At 40.5% G+C, this 17,213-nt stretch overlaps 1 protein-coding gene across 8 annotated transcripts in view; it reads left to right on the forward strand.

Annotated features, from left to right (window-relative positions):
- The window catches only part of LOC115015785 (protein FAM131B-like), a 53,821-nt gene that overhangs the window by 22,439 nt on the left and 14,169 nt on the right, over nt 1-17,213 (forward strand). For 3 of the 8 annotated variants that reach the window (XM_029443334.1, XM_029443341.1, XM_029443337.1), the window contains exons 2-3: nt 4,291-4,328; nt 15,069-15,104. In XM_029443334.1, coding sequence (XP_029299194.1) covers nt 4,291-4,328; nt 15,069-15,104 — 74 coding nt within the window. The remainder of the gene's footprint in view (nt 1-4,290; nt 4,329-15,068; nt 15,105-17,213) is intronic. The other 5 variants (XM_029443338.1, XM_029443340.1, XM_029443342.1 and 2 more) reach the window with 3 other exon arrangements.

Below are 17,213 nucleotides of genomic sequence, written 5' to 3' on the forward strand. Positions count from 1 at the left end.
AACAGTAGTCTCTTGTTCAGTGTTGAGATGACCAGTAAGATCAACTAAAAATGCCAGGTCTGCCAACCATGGAGAGTCTCTCAGCTCATGAAGAGGTCGCTCCGTCTCTTTCAAAAACAGATCGGTTTCTGATCTCAGGGAATAAAACCGCTGCAGCACGGAGCCGCGACTCAGCCAGCGCACATCAGAACTGTGGAGTATGTCCCCGTATTCAGCATCGACATCAGACAGGAAAGCTTGGAATTCTCTGTGGTAAAGTCCTCGTGCTCGAATTATGTTGTGCCCTTTAGACTCCTAAGACCAAGCAGCTCTTCCGTAACGCAAAAGTTATCGTCAACTCCCGGCAAAACAAATGAACAGCTGTACGTGTCTGTCGCATCTGTGCTCTCATCACATGCAATCAGTAAACATCTAAAGCACAAGCTTTATCTGACACTTGATGTTTTAAGTTAGCTGACAAGTCAAAACTGTGTTTCTGTGTTAGAACTAAGAAGTACAAAACATTCAAGCGCAAGTTTCTATCTGGGCCATTAAACTTTTAGAATTTGCTGCGGGCCAATTAAAAATGGACCGCGGCCGCAGTTGGGGTGTAGTTTGGACGCCCCTGATGTAAAGGATGTCCAAGGTACAGAAACACTTTGCTAAAACCCAAAGAACATTCCCATATCTCAGTCTCAAGTCAAACTGAAACTGCATTAAACCTAGGCAACCCATTTATCGTTTTGTCCGTGACAACTTCTACTGATTACTTAGGCCTGCATTACACAGCAGCAGCAGCAGCAGATAGGCATCAGCAGCAGATAGGCAGCAGCAGCAGCAGCAGCAGATAGCCAGCAGCAGCAGATAGGCAGCAGCAGCAGATAGGCAGCAGCAGCAGCAGCAGCAGCAGATAGCCAGCAGCAGCAGATAGGCAGCAGCAGCAGCGGCAGCAGCAGCAGATAGGCAGCAGCAGCAGCGGCAGCAGCAGCAGATAGGCAGCAGCAGCAGCGGCAGCAGCAGATAGGCAGCAGCAGCAGCAGCAGCAGATAGGCAGCAGCAGCAGCAGCAGCAGCAGATAGGCAGCAGCAGCAGATAGGCAGCAGCAGCAGCAGCAGATAGGCAGCAGCAGCAGATAGGCAGCAGCAGCAGCAGCAGCAGCAGATAGGCAGCAGCAGCAGCAGCAGATAGGCAGCAGCAGCAGCAGCAGCAGATAGGCAGCAAAGAGTTAACAAGAAACTGAAACAACTGTATGAGAAAGAGAGGCAGAGGGACAAGGAAAAAGGGAAGTGACTGTCATAACTTTACACTATTAGTTTGAAATAATGACTTCAATTATTTGATTGAACTTCTGCATTAAAACACAGACAACTAATTACTAATTATAAGTGCATTGATTTTCAAACATTTGCAGAGCTCTGTCGAAATTTATTTTATCTTTGACATTTTTTGGTAGGTGATAAGAAGCATGGCAAATCTCAAATCTGGGCTGATACCAATGTTTGAAATAACAATTTGGCCGATAGCTGTTGCGTTTGTTGTTGTTGTTATTTATCCCCCTTCTGTGCCTGGGAAAAAAAGACATCCTAATTATAAATAAATAAGTTAACCGTCTGCTCTTGGTTTTCTCCTCTGCTCTTGGATTTTTTGTACAGTAACCCTATCAAAATTCTCCAACCCATAGAATGCCAGGTGTAGTGTTGTAGGTGCGCTTGCTTTACTTTTACAGCGTCCCATGTGGGAGGTTACTCTTTAGCCAGGTTCATTTATCCACTTCCGCCTCCAAGCTTTTATTCTATGTAGTTCCCTGGCTTTTTATATGACTTTGGAAAAAAATGACAGTTAATATACATATATCAGCGTCCATACTTTTAATTTTACTTTAATAGCTACACTGGAGCCAACTTTTTAATTTTGCCGTACGCTGGTGTGGATGGCGTGCATCAACAACGTCAGTTCATGCTCGTTGACAGCGGCACGCGGAGAGATATTAGCTTTCTGATGAAAGCTAAAACCTTGGTGGCAACTGCCTCTTCTCCTTAATACATCCATGGTCTGCACACATTAAGCTATCTCCCTCGCTGTAGCTATAATTAAGTAATGAAGTAATGAAGTAATTAATAATGCAGTTTCCTTACAAGCTTAAACTGAACATACTCATGCTGAAAAGTGCTCTATTTCTATCTCAGCTGGCTTGATGCAGTTAATGTTAGCTCTGTAGCGCTCCGCTTTTTTTTTCCAATAGTAAGTGAGGACTGGGTGCCGTGGTGTATAATGGTATAGATTGTGAGTGGTATTCCTGTTGACTGTTGCAGTAGTGTGCTGCTGCGGTCGCACCTACAAGGTCGGGATCATTTCATTGGTCAACACTACAGCTGGCATTCTATTGGTTGGGGAATTTTGACAGGGTTACTGTACAAAAAATCCAAGAGCAGAGGAGAACACCAAGAGGCGCACAGAAGCAGCCTGAAGAGAAGGGCTTAAGCTGGAGCGCAGGAAATCTGTGCAATCAACAATATATACGAGTGCAAGCATGCAGTTTGAGGAGAGGCAGAGCACATCTAAGTGCAAGCAGGGGCTGTGTGAGTGTGAGAGCATGGTTTTTGGGGAAAGCATTACAAAATCTGAAAGTGAAATCAAGGAGGCATGCTCTCAAATTGAAAAACAGGCTCTTGAATAAAGATAGTAAAAAAGCTCCATAATAATTCCTCCAATATCCAAGTGGGGTTGCTTTTCTGAAAAGAAACATGTCTTACAAACTGCATGTTGCTGATTATTCTCTGAGACATGGCAAACGTTTTCTTTCATTGTTATTTGTAAACAAACCACACATACGCACCACGCCGTCACCTGTTGTGCTCTTACATTTTGCCAGTGTTTGCAGCCATTGGCTTCTTCTCTGAATGAGCAGCTGGGTATACCAGCTTTGTCCCAGTCTGACAGCAAATAACTAAAACAACATTTAGCCAGTGCAAAATTAATGCGACACAACAGATAAACATCAGCCACTGTCATTGGTGAATGTCATCTTGTTTGCCAAAAGGCTGATGGCAGTCAACCGATATAAATAGTTGCATCCCTAGGTATACAGTATCTCATCGAAAATAGCACATTTCATCATTCCAATCACCAACAATTTTAAGAGTGAACAGATCCATTTTCTTACTCTATATACCAGACTACTATCACTGAACAGGTTAAGTGTTAAAATGAAACACAAACTTCTGAATCGCTGTCCAAATCTCAGATGTTTTAAGAGACTCAAACCCTGTCGGTCTGGAGTTGTGCTCTTTAAAGGTCATTTCCCTAGTTGGAAAATAATGGAGCCGATCAGAGCTTTGTAGGGTGGATTAACGATGGGTCATCTCCCTGCGCAAGAGCCAGAAAACAGCAAAAAAGAAACAGTACCAAGCTTGGTTGATATCGACACAGCTGCACAGGTTGATGTACGTCGACTTATATAAGAATTATAAGAATACATCTTCGATCAACATGGCAAATCAACTGTTCCTGGCATCAGCTTGTGCGCCCACTGAAAATGAAGTTTACGAGACGCCTACGTCACTCGATACTGACTGCTTATTCACTGCTAACACAAAGATGATGTCAGAGAAATACGTCAGATTTCCAGACTACAATACTGTCACGACAATTTACCAGGGATGCATTAATGCTTTTCATAAGTGTGCTTTCACAGGTTGCATTGAATAACCTCATTACACTATGAAGGTCAGACTCAAGGTCACCATATAATAGAAGGAGAGGTCAGGTCCTCATCAAAATCTTCAGGCTCTGGCTGGCCCACAGTCCGTTTTCAATTTTACTACCGTTAAATTATTAAAATAGCATTCCATTACTTATGATAATAACTTACAGAATGGATTACCCTTTCATCACCCTCAAATATTTCAGAATAATCTCTGGCCTTCATGACTCTGGTGGTGCCCTGTCTGCCAAAGCGTGGTGTGGATAGTTAATCTAATTTTAGCATGGTGTGTGAGTGTGTGAGAGAGAGAAATAGTAGACAGCGTTGTCATTTTCCCTCAGCGAGCATGTTGAAGCCTACATCAGTTTGACATACTGCTTCTCCTTCTCTCTCTCTGTGTTAGTGTCCCTCGCTCACTCCTCTATCTTGCTGTTTCTCCTTCCCTCGCCCGGCCTCTCCTATCATGGGTGGTTGAGACAAAGCATTTGTTTCTTCTTGCATCTTTGTTTCCTGCCATGGTCTGATACCTGCAGCTACTGGAGCACTAGTGATAATACAATTATCTTTAATTTATCTCTCTCTGTTTCTTTCTCTCTTTGACTCTCCAGCAGTGGATGCGGTGCCGGTACAGAAAGATGGGGATCAGGTAAAATGCTATTATCTTTTTTTTTTTATGCCTCCATCATTTCTGCACATCTCAATCTATTTTCCCATTTTCCTGAAAGCCACTGTGTCAGAATACAAAAGGCAGCAGAGCCGCTGTCCTCAGCTGTCCTCTTTATATCTGAACAGTCTCCACACAGAAAATGAAGGTGTGTGAGTGTCGTTTCTTGTCTCCTCAAATCTTTTAGAGGTGATAAAAGGAGCGCTGTTACTCACCTAGAACTGCCTACTGCTGTTAGACGGCCAGGCCTCAAGAAAGGTTGCCCAGATCCAAACTCTGAAAAAGGAAACATTTATCACTTTGTGTGGAGAGAGTATTATTTGATTTTCACAAACTCTGTGTGTGTGTGTGTGTGTGTGTGTGTGTGTGTGTGTGTGTGTGTGTGTGTGTGTGTGTGTGTGTGTGTGTGTGTAAAGGTGTGTCCGTGTTGTCTTTTGTGTACAGTACAGTCAGAAAGTATTGGGACAGTGTCATATGTTTAGTTGTTTTGTCTCTGTACACTGGAATTTAGCTGAATTAAATGTGAACTAACCCGAAGTTCTCCTGCATATGTGGACCTGAATATCTCACAGAACTGTCGGCATTGTGGGTAATGTAGGAGGAGTAAGGAAGAAGGATGCATGGAATTAAAAAGATGATGGCTCTGCTGCATTGATATTTATCCTTTTTTTTCTTTTTAAACTGTTTAATTGAAGGGTGTTTAGGACGCCCTTTTTACAGTCGCTCAATTTTAAGACAATGCAACAGAACAATCTTTCTAACACAGACAATAGCCAAACAGTGGGATGTTCTTAACTGGCTGCTGTACAGGTCTGGCAGAGCAACACAAGAGCTGTCACTGAGTCATAGAATCAGACGGTCACTGAGTCATAGACCCAGACGGTCACTGAAATATTAAATATGATGGGGAGTCCTGGTGGCAGAGTGGTTGGCACACACAATATAACCGCACACTCCCCGGGTCGATCTGTTGCATGTCACATCCGTCTCTCTACCCCCTCATGTCTTATCTGCCTTTATACTACCAACTGTCTAATACTATATAAAGACACACTTTATCTTAATTTGTCCAAGACAATTTCTTAGCTCTGCTGCCTCACATCAGGACCTTCCTGGGTTTGAATCCTTCGGCGAGCAGGAGATTGCTTTCTGTTTTGGGTTTGCATGTTTCTCCCGAGCCTGCAGGTGCTCTATATTTCGTCTCACAGTCCATAGTCCAGATTATTAGTGACTGTAAATTGGCCGAGGTGTGTGAGGTTTCTGTCTGCATGTGTCAGCCCTGTGATAGCTTGGAAACCTGCCCAGGGTGCACCCTGTTTCTCACCCAATGTGAGCAGGAAGAGGCTGAGGCCATCCTGCCCGATAAGCAGGTATAGAAAGTGAATGGAAGGATGTCCGATTACTTTTGGCTAGGGTTGTTCTGACAATTAATTTCTAGGATAATCTTTCGATCAGCAGTCAGAAGTCAGCACTTTACCCTCATTGTTTTATATTAACAGAATGTGCTGAAGTACAGAGAAAACACAACAAATGTCAGAGTCTCAATCGTTTCTGACGGCACTGTATCTCTCAACTGTTCAGTTGTATGTTTGCTGAATTAACCCTTCTCTTAAAACGCAGTAATGTATCACATATTACAGTTCCTTTCCTACTCAAAGGGTGTGGTGGATCACCCTGCCTTACTGGTTAGTGGTCCTAAAATAACTGCGCTAATCTCATTTAATTCAAAAGTTGTTCTGTCCCATGACGATCTAAATGCTTTTTCAGAGGCTTTTTGAGCCAGACAACAATAATATTAATGACAACTACTGAATATGTCTCAATATTAGAAGCTCATATTAGCTGATTAAATGTGAACTCCACCAATTTTAACTATTAATTTTAACTACTTCTGCATATGTGTACCTGAATATCAGCCAAATATTAGCCAAACTTCTGTGTCCTCCTGTGTGCATGCCTGCACTCTCCTGACTGGCTGTGCGTGACTGGGTGTGAAGGTGTGTGTGTGTATGTTGATAGTCTCTTACCAAGGCCACAGAGCTGCTCTCCCCAGGGCTCAGACTATTACTGAGCCATGTATCACTTCTCAGCTGTGGGCCCTGGGGAGAGAGAGAGAGCAGTAGAAAGAGAGAGAGAGAGAAAGACAAAAATACAGACATCCATCTTATTGTTTTTCCATCGCTAGCGTCTACTTTCTTTTCTTTAGTGATATTTCCTCCTACACAAGGGTTGGAAGGTCGACATGCACCAGTAGTTTCATTACTGTATAAATATTTTAAAGGTGTATTTGTTTAAATTACTACTAAATTAATGACAGCTTATAAGTGAAAGAGCAAGTTGGAAATAACCTGCAGCTTCTTTCCTTTTGCTTTCTGTGTATATGAAACCTAAAAACATTACAAACACACACTTATTATAACATTTTAAGTAGAAAAGTACAGGCTGTGAGCGACATTCATCCAAAGATAAGACAGAGACATCTAAACGTTAAACAACAAATAAAGAGTTAACAGAAAAGCCCAGTTTAAGAAATCTAAACTTCAGAAAAGAGATGACTACAGCCATGCTAGCAAGCTGTGCTTTGATGCTACAGTATTTGGGCACGCTAACATTCTCACATTGACAATGTAAATATGCTGATGTTTAGCAGATATAATGTTTACCATGTTCATCATCTTAGTTTAGCACTAAACATAAAGTACATCTTAGACTGGGAATGTCTTTATTTTTGCATGTATTTGGTCATAAGAATGTAGATATTTTAACCTGGAAGTGGTGGACCGCCCAACCAACAGCACAGTACAGTTTTTAAACCGCACTAAGCAGAAAAGGTGGAAAAGTTCCTTAAAAGGTTCAATGTGTAAGATATGCAAGAATTTAAACTTAAAACATTAAAACAATGAACTAACATTATCAAAAAAAATTGAAGCGGTAACAGTGTTGACGTTATATCACAGACGTCTATGTTTTGAGTTGCAGAGATTAGAGAGATCTACTGAAGTTAGCATGCTAACAGCTAGCTGCGCTGCGTCCAGTCTGTAATACCACGTGTTCCTCTAGAGGTGATAGTGAGTCAGTGTAGCTTCAGTCTGTCCTCAGTACAGAGGGAGAAGAAGTACAGCTGTCTGACTCGCTTGTAAATATTACAGCCATGTTCCGTGTCTGTTTGTTTATTGGATTACATTACTATACACAGCTGTCAGGAGGCTGTTTCTCTGAGCGTCTAGCTGTCGGCAGCCCTGAGAAACAGCGTAGCTTCAGTTAGCGGTTAGCTCGAGTTCAGCCACAGCACCGGGGAACTGCAAACTCCCTGTTGCTGTTTTACTAATGAAAGTGGAATTCAAAGTTATGAGCTCATCATGCTGGTCTCACATACACACATTAAAACGCTGTCAACTTAAGCGAGGAAACGTCCCTGCAGCATTAGGCTCAGTGAAAAACACATTAGCTGAAACATCAGCCTGTTTGCGGTTCCACTAAAAGTCAGATCAATACTGAGTGCTCCCGTCAGATCTCCTCTGAGGATATACTTCCAAATCCAAATTCACAAAAGTCTGACCTTAAGGATAGAAAAACACAAACAGATCTGACTGAGATTGAGCTGCTAAATTAAAGACTTAATGTATCGCCATTAGTGTTTTTCTTCAGTTAAGGGCTTTAGACTTCAAATGAGTTTCTGAAGCATGATACCAGAAAGACATACAGCTGCTGCGAGATATTTCACCACTATTTGATTTCTTTAATGTTTTTCCTTTTGCTTTAATGTTTCCCACAGGAATTTTAATGTTTTTAATATGTAAATAGCTTCTGAAACTGCATTTCCACATTACGTGACAGTAAAACTAATGGCATTCTTTAAAGATTATTAGCTCTCTAAGCAAGATGATCCCACAGCTCTATTTGTTTGTAATTTATTTGCTAATATAGATAGATAAAATAGAGTACAACAGCTGTTATTATTGCAAGATGAAGTTTAAAGTGTGTGTCACATACACACTTTCTGTATATATATCATTGTATGCAGTGAAATTATTGGTAGCATGCTCCTGCAATGTGCAATATATCCACAGTACATTCTATTAAAAGAAGGAAGAAAATAAGCACAATAAAAAGTAGTTATGTACCCTGCATCTGGTCTAATGCATGCTGGGAATTGTTTCAGCACCCTGTGACCCTGAGCAGGTATGGGAAATGGACGGATGGAGAGGTAGTTATTGTTGTGTAAACTGTCTGCTTCGGGAAAATGCTTTAAGGTGCGACTTCCAGCGGCATAAACAGTTGATTTAACCAGCTGGGCTCAGAGTTAAATGCTGCGAGACCGTCAATGTTATCGTGGCTGAATGGATTTAAATTTCAGCTCGCACAATGCTACTGCGTCTCACTTCCATTCAGGAAAATACACTGTTGGTGAGGCTACAGGGACAAGCGCAGCTGTTAAATACTTTATGGAGTCTATTTGAATACAAAGTATGAGCACAAGCACATCACAGAGACAGTGAGGACGCCTGGTTTTCTTTGTCCTCAGTTGACCAGGAGACCTTAATATTCCCACACTGAGGGGTGTTTCTGAATACAAATCCTGTGACCTCTGACGCAAACTGTCTTAATAACACACACACGCACACGCACACGCACACACACACAGAGATGACACCACTATTACCAGCTCCTCACACGTTGGACCATTATGAATCCTGATTGAAAGCTCCAACACACAGTCATTAATTCATTAATGTGAGCTGCACTCTGACCCCGGGGATTATTGTGTTTGCATTTTCTGGGCAATACGTACAGTTTTTCTCCTCTATAGCACAACATGATAACAATGTATCTGCAAAGGGTGACAGGGTTATTGATCAATAACAAAGATTAACAGATTAGCTGGGCCAGCTGCTGTGATAGATCATGGATGCATACATATAACTAGATTCAACGTTGTAGGCGGGCTCCTATTCATTCCTATGAACGTTTCTATGTGACGCCAAAATGGCACAACTGCTGGCGCAAATTTCCCAGATCATCCGGTGATCTTCCGCTTACCATAGAGCAGGCGCAATAGCTTGTCCTTTAACCCCGCCTCCCAGCCGCTACCAGCCGTCTAAAGTCTTTCTGGGCCAAATATCATCACGTAAGGGACTCAGATGTTGTAATTCCACGGTTTGGCCACGACAAAAATATTATTTTTTAGCCATGCCAACAGCGTGACTCTAGGGATGACAAAGTTGGTGGTCCAGTCCAGAGAAATATCTCAACAAGTGTTGGATGGGTTGCCATGACATTTTGACATTCCTGATCCCCAGAGGATGAACCCATCTGAGGTTGACGGTTTTGTTTTTTGTGAAATGTCTTGACAACTATTGGATGGATTGCCATAAAATGTGCTCCACACATTCATGTCCCCCTCAGGGTGTAGTGTAAAAAACGTTAGTGACTCCCTGACTGATCCTCTTCTGTGTAAATGTACTTTGTGTTTGGTGATAATTAGCAAATACTGAACATGCTAAAGATTATACCTGCTAAACATCAGCATGTTAGCATGCTGTATTATAGCACTGCTCTGCCTAAGAACAACCTCATAGAGCCGCTAGCAAGGCTGTACACTCTCTTATTTAACAATACATTTGAATAAATCACACTTTATACAGCATGTATGAGTTGTAACCAATGGTTAAGAAATCATTTATTAATGCTTTATTTAGAGCTCTTTTGAAGAAGTCCAACTTCTACAAAAGAGCTCTAAATTAACTGAATCAAAATCTGTTTTTTAACATTTATGTTACATCTGCACACCTGATGGATCATTGTTGGCGTTCTCACTTTCCATAAGACATATCTGCAGTAAAAGATGTTACCAAGTACTATTAGAACAATGCAGTTGGCTACAGTTGTAAATCCCAACAAGTTGTTAACAAACATATTATGGTTCATAGGCTCTGCAGAGCTTTTTTCCTTGTAGGGGTTTTTCTTATGGATTAAAAAGCTAAAACGATAAAGCAAGAATATAACCCAGCTGAAGACATTTCACAACCCAAACGTTCTTATTAATGGCCTGATTCTATAATGCCTCCAATATATCTATGTAATCGTTTTCTCAGTTCACATTATTGTAACAACACTGAAAGTACAACGGCTTCCATGCAAAGAGGAGATAACTATAACATTAGAGTTGTTCGACTTTCCACAAGACACCAACAGAGGTTGGCAGAGGTCATAAATGACTCCATGTCCCTTTTACACTGAATACATTAAAATGTAAAACAATAGTTCATCAGCATAAAATAATAAATTGCTGTTGTTGAGCACTTTTCTCTTATGAGTAATATTCAAATACATTATTTTATAAATAATAATGAGATGGTTTCTCCTCGGATCTCTGAGTGATTTATTCTAAATGCTGAAAGATTAATTTGCGTCAGACCAAGCTGCGAGCCCACTGCTGAGCATGTTCATTAGCTTTAAGATTAAATAAACCATTATTCAATTAGTTCAGTTTAGTCTGTCAGCTGTGAGTTTTACACATTGAGTGTTAGTGATTAACAGCAATGTTTGTTCAGTTAAAAACATGTCACTGAAGTTATTTCTAAGTAATGTTCTGCTAAGGTAAATGAATTATTCCCCAGATTGCTCCTGTTAATGTGTATCTGACACAAAAGCCCAACGAGGCGACTGGTGACTTGTGCAGGGCTTCACTAAATCCCTCTGCTATCTCAGCGGCTGCTTTGTTAGAGGAGGATTATTCTTATTCCTCGTTCACTTGTCCTGGAAATAAACATCTCTGACATGAATATTACATCGATGCTTCTGAGAGAGCGAAAGGGGCCTGCAGGAAGACAGAATTAATTCTAGCTTTCAGTTTAGCTTTCCCTGTATTTGACACCTGAGGAAAAATGTTAATCAGGGCAATAAGGCCTTAAACCAAGTCAAACCAAAATATTCACATTCATTGATGGACATATTCTAGTTATAGAGTCTCTGAGCCCAGCAGCTGCTGATTAAAGCATGAATAAATATAAAGACAGAGGCCGAGCTCCATCTTAATGTTTTATCACCACTGCTATGCTGCTTTCTGTACTTATTCTTTTATTGTCACATTCAAATGCGGTTGTCCATCTTCCACCAGCCATGTTATCACTGTATTAGCATTTTTATTATTTTTTGGTTTGTTTCTTTAGATGACCTTATGGAAATGAATGATGCACCTTTACAGCTGCGCAAGATTAGATTTTTATGTAGAAATCCATCTCTTATTTATCTGAAATCACACAATTGAGGGTGTAATAAAAGAAGAACATCTTCCCACACAATGAAATGCTGTTGATTCAATCTATCTGTATTATTCATGTGTTATTACTGTTGGCTGTGGTCACTTCTCTGCTGACAGAAAATAACAAATCAAGACATCAGAATTAAGAGAGTGAGCCTAAATCACAAGCATTAGTCTATATCTTTGGTATTTTACTGATATGTATTACAGGACCAGTTAACTACAATGAATCCATCATTATGAGCAAAGTGGCCCTTTGAAGCTTTATAGTTTCTTTAAAGCAGGGGAGGGGAACCTCCGGCCTCCGGGTCGTATACGGCCCACGAGACCATTTGATCAGGCCCTCGAGGTAATTCGTAAAACGCACGCAAAAAAAATCCACTTGCAAAAAAAACTAGACAGCAATATTTTAAATGGGCCGACTGACTGTTTTTCCTGGCCGTGGTCAGGGTCCTTGAACACAACACGAGCGGAACGTGTCAGTCACGTGGTCACGACATGTCAAAAAACTACAATATTAAACAAAACTGTCACTGACATCAGTGAACCCAGTGTGGCGAGTGTAAACAAGAGAAAGCTGGATGCGGAATGTCGCACTTTCCAGGAGAAATAATCTCGAGCGTCATTACAGTACGAAACATGCCGAACTGCACGAGCTGAAAGGACGAGTGCGTTTGGATAAAGTTAACGCTCTTCGGCGGAGTTTGGCCCAACAAGCAGCTCTCTGCAGAGCGTAACATACAAACATGGAGAGATAGAGAGGTAGACCACCACACCAAGAACAGACTATTCCACCACTGCCACACCAATTATCACTGCCATTTACAATACTCACGTTATATAATTTGTGCAATATTCACTTTATTTTCTATCAACCACTTGGTACTTATATTATTTTTTATTCTATTTAATTGTTGTGTACTGCCTTTTTACTTCATGTGTTCTTTTGCTGTGACAAGATACATTTCTCCGTTGTGGGACTAATAAAGGATTGTTTTCTGATAAAACAGAAAGATACAAGGATAAAACAGTTGCTTTTTTGCACAGCATAAAAGAAAGGTGAAATGAATGGGCTGTGTCTTAAAAAAGTTTTGCAGAGGTTATGAGTTCAATAATTAGTATGGCCCTCGAAGGATGTTTAAAAAAAAATGGCCCTTGATAGGAAAAAGGTTCCCCACCCCTGCTTTAAAGCAACTACAAATACAGTCGAGACAAGAGAAAGGCAAGTGTACCAGTATGGATGGTGTATCTAGTCAGCATGAACAGGCATGTATCATTAAAGGCTTTTTAATTCTTAACTATCCCACTTGAGTGCCTGAATTGATTTTTTATGCCAAGTTTTTTGTTTCTTCATTAAACCCATTAGTGCAGGGGTGTCAAACATGCAGCCCAGGGGGCCAAAACCGGCCCGCAAGAGGGTCCAGTCCGGCCCGTGGGATGACTTTGCAAAGTGTAAAAATGTGTTGTTTTGATCATTAAGTAAAATACGGTTCCAGATACCTGTGACAAAATGTTTTGTGCCTTTGCAGATACACTGTGATCTGTAAGTTATAATGCACGTGTGCAAATGATAAACTGAGGCACAATATTGTTGAAATTGCACCTTTTTTTCTTAAGAAATTTCAGGTTCATAATGTTTTGTAAAAAGATAGGTCATTAAATTTGAACATTTTCAGAATGTATTTTTTTTTAACTAAAACGAAGGGGTACATTTGGAGTTGTCATTATTTTTAGGTTATTATGCTATGATTTTACTGGTCCGGCCCACTTGAGATCAAATTGTGCTGTATGTGGCCCCTGAACTAAAATGAGTTACCTGCACAGAAGAATTAATGTCACAATTATTTTTCTTCATATATATATATATGTATATGTATATATATATATATATATATATATATATATATATATATATATATATATATATATATATATATATATATATATATAGTAATAGAGCAAAAGTTAAAATAAAATCCAACTTCCAGTTATTAGCGTTGAAAAATAAATGCAGGTTAAAATAATGTCAAATATAATCATCTTAGCATTTCCCATAAACCAGTAAGCCAACACATTAAAGTAAAGTCTGACTCAAGTTTGGCATTTACTTTGACATAATGTTTAGGACATTTTCCGTGTCACCTCTCATGGACGCTGTGATCTGTGGCTTTGAATGGTACACATTTGATAACAAGCTTAAAGTGCCAGCGTAGAAACTCTTGAAGCGCTGTGACAAAGGGCAAAAGAAATCCTTTTGACTGCAGTGTATTTAAATTGTCTGTCCAGTTTCCAAAATGTTCCCCTCTCCCCTTGTGCCTATTGTACAGTATTATGAATATGCATGATTGTCTGTGTGTGTATGTATGTGCATGCATATTAGGACACACAATTAATAGTGCCCATGTTTGGTCACCCATCAGATTTATTTGCTGTTGCCCCTGGCAACAGGGTCACTGCTGAATGGTATCCATTGGTTACCTAAAGATTCCAGGGCAGTGTAGCTGGACAGAGAGAGTGAGTGAGTGAGTGAGTGAGTGAGTGAGAGAGAGAGAGAGAGAGAGAGAGAGAGAGAGAGAGAGAGAGTAGAGAAAGTGAGTGTGAGAGAGAGAGAGAGAGTGAGAGGGTGAGAGAGAGTGAGAGAGAGCTAGATAGTGAGAGAGCGAGAGAGTGAGAGAGAGAGTGAGAGAGAGTGAGAGAGAGAGAGATGGTGCAGTTGACAGCAGCAAACATATGAACTACACACAATTTCTATATTATATCCTATTCCAAAAACTGCTTCTTATGTCCTCTGTCCTCATGTTCTACATAATGACTCAGCAGACTCAAATAAAAGCTTTTTCACTGTTGGTGATATCTACGTTTACATGCACACGACACAGCTCACACCGTACAGTTCACTGGTTCAAGTGCCTGTTCGGATAAAAAAAAAAAAAGATTCTCAAGCTTACTGTTCTTATGAGCTCCTGATGGACAAACTGATTTAGACTGAACATTAGGAAACTAATGTACCATGAATTATGAAATTTCAGAATATAATTAAAGTTCTACAATGGTCTTTCACGTATACCTGCAGAATGCCTGGAAGTTTAATAAAACGACAAAGATTGTATTTTTAACTCAATTCAAAGTTCCACTAGACAATAGTTTTGCTTTAACGTAAGTAGATCGATCTGTTTGTTCAAATGAAAATCAACAGAACATATGTTATTATGTCTCTGACGTTTGGGAAACAAATGCAGTGTGTACCGTGTTGGTAGCTCTGAGGAAAACAGAAAGAATTTAAACTCTGTAAGCATTCAAATTACAATAATTCAGGGCTAAGGCTTAAGAACATCTCCTATGTCCCAAATCTCTTCTTCCCTCTTTTAAGTCTCTCTCTTCTCTTCCCAACTTTGCTATACCTGTACTTTCCTCCTGCCCTTATCCCTCTCCTTCCCCCTCTCTTCTCACATACTCAGCATGGCCATTCCGAGTTTTCCTTGGACGGAATCAATGTAAGTGCCCTTGTTAAATCTGCTCCTTTTCATTTCCCCCTCCATCACTCACTCACCTGAGTTTGGGCTTTGAGTACATACGTTGACATCCTGTTTATCCTTCCACCCCTTCCTGCCACTCTCTCTCTTATCCCCCAGTTTTTCTTTTCCCCCCACAAACTCTCCCTCCTATTCGTCTCTTGGCCCTCTGCTAATCTACTGTACTGCCAGGCTCTGTATATATATATATATATATATATATATATATATATATATATATATATACAGAGTCACAGATAACAGGCTGTAATAAGCTTATCTTATCCACAGCTGAAGCCTTCGTACAAGTCCCAGTTTTTACTGAAAGCACTGCACGATGAAGTACATCACTACTCAACTGTTTCTGTACCTTCAGCACAATGTAAATGTTGTTGACTCAAATATGCCTGGAGGCAAAACAATCTCAAACAGACACACTTCTGTTTCAAGCAAGAGAGTCTGGAGAAATGTCCTTGTACACAAAGACCTTGCTGAACCAAAGGGAACATTACTTGACTTTGAGATCAACTTCTTGTACTTGTGGTTGGTGTTTCCAGCCAGGAGGAACACGATTGCATTGTTAGTTTCGATGAAATGTGAGCAAACTTGTCAGCAAACAAAAAGTAAGTTTTATCAAACCTGTCTTGCAGCCTGAGGAAATTAGATCCGTAGCTATACATCAAAGCTCTGGATGAAATGGAAACATATTCTCCCTTAATGTGCACCCTCCTGTTATTAAGTAACGATCAATAATGTGTTGGTGTGGCGTTGGTCTGGTTGACGTGTTCGCAAACTGTTGCAACAGAGCAAAGGAAGCATTCAACTTGAGTCCTGCTTGTGTCCACCTTATGAATGCCAGTCCAATATTCCCTCTCATTTTATCTCATGTTTGGTCTCCATTAACTCCTAACATTCTTCTTTACTCACCAGCTTGTCACTAACACTGTCTGCTGTTTGGTGCTGGGCAGGAAGCGTTTGCTGAAAAAAGCTGCTTATATGTAACGGGTTGATGAGAACCATTATGCTGCTGTATTGTTTACATTTCTCCAGAGCTCTGTTGTTTTACACACGAGTGTGACTGTGCACGCTAGGAAGGCACACAAGGATATGTTGTGTTATTTTGTCACAAAATACGTGCTTACTTCTGGTTTATCACATTTGAGAATGAACAAGCTCCTCGCTGACACCAGACTAATGGAGGAGAAATGCATGACCATGGATTGCTATATAACTACATCTGTATGCCTGCACACTGCTGTATTACTACATCGTATAATGTCATTGTTACATGCAAAGCAGAAAGAAAAACTAATGGATGACACTCCACTTGTACACCACAGAGGGACCAGATAATATCAGCTTGCCGTCATACAGTAATGAATGCACTTTAACTCAAAATATTGCATCACATCTAGCACACAGTCCCCGGGAGTAACCGAGCCTGTTAGCTTTTGGGAATACCTCATTAAGAGCCGGGCTCTGTCTCTGTGTTCATTAGCTTGCTGGTTGGTTCGTTATGAGCACTGGCGCCAGGAAGTACAGTAGAAATCACACAAGCATCATCGTGAACCATGTCAGGCTGGTGTGCTGCACACCTGGGTGCGCTAGGTCTTTGATTACTGTATGAGCTGTCTGGCTTTAAAAAAAAAAATCTTGATTCCTCAAACATGGATTCAGTTCAGATAAGTCGATTTAAGCATAATTATTTCACTATTCTTACATTATATCATTTAAGGCTGCAAGGGCAGGGGGGGAGGTTTCACTTGTCGCGTTATATTCTTGCATGTATTTCACATGAGCTCTTACTTTTCTACATTCAAATGATGGAAATAACTAAGGGCATTTAGGAGGGAAGACGTGTTAAACTAGAGAACACCAGTTTAAGCATCCGTCTCTGTCTGAAGAAGAGTCATTGAACAAAACAAGCAACACTTTCTCTCATTATAATATCAACATCTCCTCCTAAAACTCGTCTGAATAAATTCATTTCTTTGCCGCAGTTTCTACTATTTACCCATCTAATCTTTAACCAGTAAAAACACTATATCTACCAGTAACTGTTCCATATCATCAAGTTTTTCCCGATGATTT

This window comes from Cottoperca gobio, chromosome 11 (genome assembly GCF_900634415.1).
Source record: "Cottoperca gobio chromosome 11, fCotGob3.1, whole genome shotgun sequence".
Lineage (NCBI taxonomy): Eukaryota > Metazoa > Chordata > Actinopteri > Perciformes > Bovichtidae > Cottoperca > Cottoperca gobio.